The 3,792-nt window shown below is 39.5% G+C and overlaps 1 protein-coding gene across 1 annotated transcript in view; it reads right to left on the bottom strand.

The window, feature by feature from the left end:
• Positions 1-1,240: 1,240 nt before the first annotated feature.
• Positions 1,241-3,792, bottom strand: part of LOC122556192 (ankyrin repeat domain-containing protein 31-like) — a 193,113-nt gene continuing 190,561 nt past the window's right edge. The window contains exon 30 of the mRNA XM_043702735.1: positions 1,241-2,909. Within this exon, the coding sequence (XP_043558670.1) occupies positions 2,758-2,909 (152 nt within the window). The 3' untranslated portion in view covers positions 1,241-2,757. The remainder of the gene's footprint in view (positions 2,910-3,792) is intronic.

Genomic DNA, 3,792 nt, shown 5'->3' with positions numbered 1-3,792 from the left:
GAGTAAAGAAACTACCTCTGACATCTGTCCTATATCTATCACCCCCCAATTTAAAGCTATGCCCCCTCGTGCTCGCCGTCACCATACTTGGAAAAAGCCTCTCCCTGTCCACCCTATCTAACCCTCTGATTATATGTCTCTATTAAGTCGGTGACCAGAACTGTACACAATACTCCAAGTGCGGCCGCACCAGAGTTTTGTACAGCTGCAGCATAACCTCCTGGTTCTGGAACTCAATCCCTCTATTAATAAAAACTAAAACACTGTATGATTTCTTAACAACCCTGTCAACTTGGGCGGCAACTTTCAAGGATGTGTATACATGGACACCGAGATCTCTCTGTTCATCTACACTACCAAGAATCTTATCATTAGCCCAGTACTTCGCATTCTGGTTATTCCGACCAAAGTGAATCACCTCACACTTGGCCGCATTAAACTCCATTTGCCACCTCTCAGCCCAGTTCTGCAGTTATCTATGTCTCTCTGTAACCTACAACATCCTTCGTCACTATCCACAACTCCACTGACCTTAGTGTTGTCTGCAAATTGACTAACCCACCCTTCTACGCCCTCATCCAGGTCGTTTATAAAAATGACGAACAGCTGTGGACCCAACACCGACCCTTGCAGTACACCACTAGTAACTGGACTCCAGGATGAACATTTCCCATCAACCACCACCCTCTGTCTTCTTTCAGCAAGCCAATTACTGATCCAAACTGCTATATCTCCCACAATCCCATTCCTCCGCATTTTGTACAATAGCCTACTTGGGGAATCTTATCGAACGCCTTGCTGAAATCCATATACACCACATCAACCGGTTTACTCTCATCTACCTGTTTAGTGAGGTTTTAAAGAATCTGCTTTCATTGTAGAGAAGGATAATGTAAGCAAATAAGTCAGTAAGGGGGACTGTGGTATACTTGAATGAATTAGTGAGAGAGGGGAGGCATTAGCAGATTTAGCAGGCTTGAAAGTAGATAAGTTCTTTTACCCAGATGAGATGACATGGGGTAAACCATCCTGCTTAATTTGCCCTGGTCCAATATTAACACGAAAGTAGATTGTATATAGTTCGCACTTCCATTGCCACACCCTCCTGGACGTTTGCAACAAAATGATTCTTGTGCAATAAACATATGAATCACATCCAGGAATCCACTCCCTGCTGAATATGACCAAGTTGTGCAATATTTTATTACTGCTCCTTAAGTGGTTTACATCCACATTTCCTGTAGTGCTTCAGAATGAAATGAGCTTAATTGTACAGTTTTCAGAACAAGAAAGAGGCCATTTGGCCCATCATATCCACACTGGTAATCAAACATTCATCTATTTTAATCCCACTGGTGACTTGGCAGGTCATTTGAGAGGGTAGTTCAGAGTCAACTGTGTCCAAACTTACATGGAGGCTAGACCAGGTAAGGAGGGGAGAATTCCTTTCTTCAAGGGCATTAGTAAACCACATGGGATTGTCCAGCAATCTTGTAGTTTATGGCCCCCATTACCGGTACAAAGTTTTTAATCCCAGATTGATTTACTTAACTGAATTCCAATTTCCTAACCTCTCCCGATCTTATGTATCTGGCCTGAAAGTTTAGACTTCAGGGTTACCACTCCAGTAACATAACTACTGTGCTATTGCCCATTATATCAAACAATGTGATATCACTCATCTCGATTTTTTCCCTGAATCTCTCCATCTCCTCCTTCAGATATTATATTCTGACTAAGTTTTTAGTTGCCTGTCTTAAAAACTCATGCTCTGGCTCTGTGTCCACTTTTGTCTCAATAACAAGCCTCACTGCCCCAACCCACATGAACTGCCTCACAATTTTTCAACACATTAAAGGCGCCATGTAAATTCAAGTTGATAAATAATATCCATAGATCAATTGTTGCAGCTACAAAGTGGCTTAATTTTAATTCGGCATTCTTTATCATCTAACTTCTGCACTTAGCAGTAACTGTTTTGAAATAGTGATCCCTAAACTTTCTAAATATGCCTTGCACTTCAATATAAATGGCATGGTGAAAAAAAAGGAAGTAAAATGGTCAACTTGCAGTGAAGCACATTTTCCTCTCAAATGATCATTGTCCCTTTTATTCTGATAACACAAGCACACAATGCAAGAAGAATAAAAGCAATAACTGTTAAACATGTGACAATTTTAACTGAATTACATGCACTTTGCTAACCATTTTGGTAGAGAAACACAGAAAGACCGAATGACAAACTCTTCAGCTAAAAGAATCGGACTAAATATGTCTTTTAACTTGTGTAATGTAATACAGTTGAATTAAAGCAGAATCTCACACTTCTCCTTTGTAAGTTTCAGAAATGTATTCATATTTCTTTCATATTTGTCCATCTCTCACTGACTTATTGATGTTCATTATTTAAATTTTACTACCTGCAAAGGACGAATGGGTAAGTGAATGATTTCAACAGATTTTGTTTTGGTTATGACCAAAGCTTCAGTTTTAAAGTCATTATCCAGTTTAACATGGGAAAGTATCAAAACCAAAGTAAATAGAAAAACCATAACCAAATGTTAACCTTTATTGCAAATAATGCTGGGGAAAGTTTCAAAAATCAGCATTATGAAGGGAAACTATTAACATTGATTTCAAATTACAACATCCATGTTTCTACAATGGTTTGTTACTGCCTATGAGCCACAATTTTGAGAAAGAGGTGGATATTGCCCTGACTTATCATCAAAAAAGGCATTTGTATTAAGAGTAACTTTAGAAATTCCATTCGTCACACTCTGTGTAGAACTTCCAGTACTGATCCATAATGTGACATGGCAGAAATTCTTCATTTCTTATAAGGAGAATCTCATGAAACTGCATGAAATTGCTGCTGGGTTTCTCTTTCTGAATCTTGGGAGAGGGATCTGTACAGGGATCAAAAATTATCAATTTACATAAACACAAGTTTAAAAGGTTATAAAAGTTAAAGTCAGGTAGGAATCACAAAGAAAGAACTGACTTTTTAGAAAAATTATTTATTTTATATTTGATTTTATTCTATTTTCATTTTCCACTAGCAATTTATTACAGCTGACTACTGTATGTTCCTAGACCATAATCAGGGGGCAGTTAAGAATCAACCACATCGAGAGGATCTAGAGTCAAATGTAAAGTAGAACAAGACCAATTGATTTATTTCCCTTCAGGACCTTATGAATCAGATTTCTTTTTTAATGACAATGTAGTAGCTTGTGGGTTCTTAAAATTCATGGTTAATTCATTAAGGTTGAATTCCATCAACTGCTGTAGGTGCTATTTGAATCCCTGTCCCTCAAGCAGTAACCTGAGCTACTAGATTATCAATCTGGTAACATGCCCATCAACCACTGTCCTCTCTTTAGCAATTCCCCCTGTAAATTTAACTCCTGAGTAACTAGTTAACAGATCCCATACTTACTCCAAATAACCCCCCTGACTCCACCTTCCCCAAAGCACATGCACCCTCAGACCTTTACCAACCACACCAGCTCCAGATCACCCTGAAGCACACCATCCAGCTGTACCTGATGTCCCCAAACACTGCCAGACCTCAACCAATCATACCCACTCATTCACTAATCCCAACCTGACAATCCCATTCACTCACGAATCCCAATCTGATCATCCCCATTCACTCACCAATCCCAATCTGACCGTCCCACTCCCTCACCAATCCCAACCGACCTTCCCCACTCACTTGCTGAATCCAACCTGACCAACCCCATTTACTCACCAATCCCAACCTGACCAACCCCACTCCCGAATCAA

The sequence above is a fragment of the Chiloscyllium plagiosum genome, chromosome 2 (genome assembly GCF_004010195.1).
Source record: "Chiloscyllium plagiosum isolate BGI_BamShark_2017 chromosome 2, ASM401019v2, whole genome shotgun sequence".
Taxonomy (NCBI): domain Eukaryota; kingdom Metazoa; phylum Chordata; class Chondrichthyes; order Orectolobiformes; family Hemiscylliidae; genus Chiloscyllium; species Chiloscyllium plagiosum.
The sequence above is the reverse complement of the archived record's forward strand: the minus strand, read 5'-3'. Positions and strand labels throughout refer to the sequence as shown.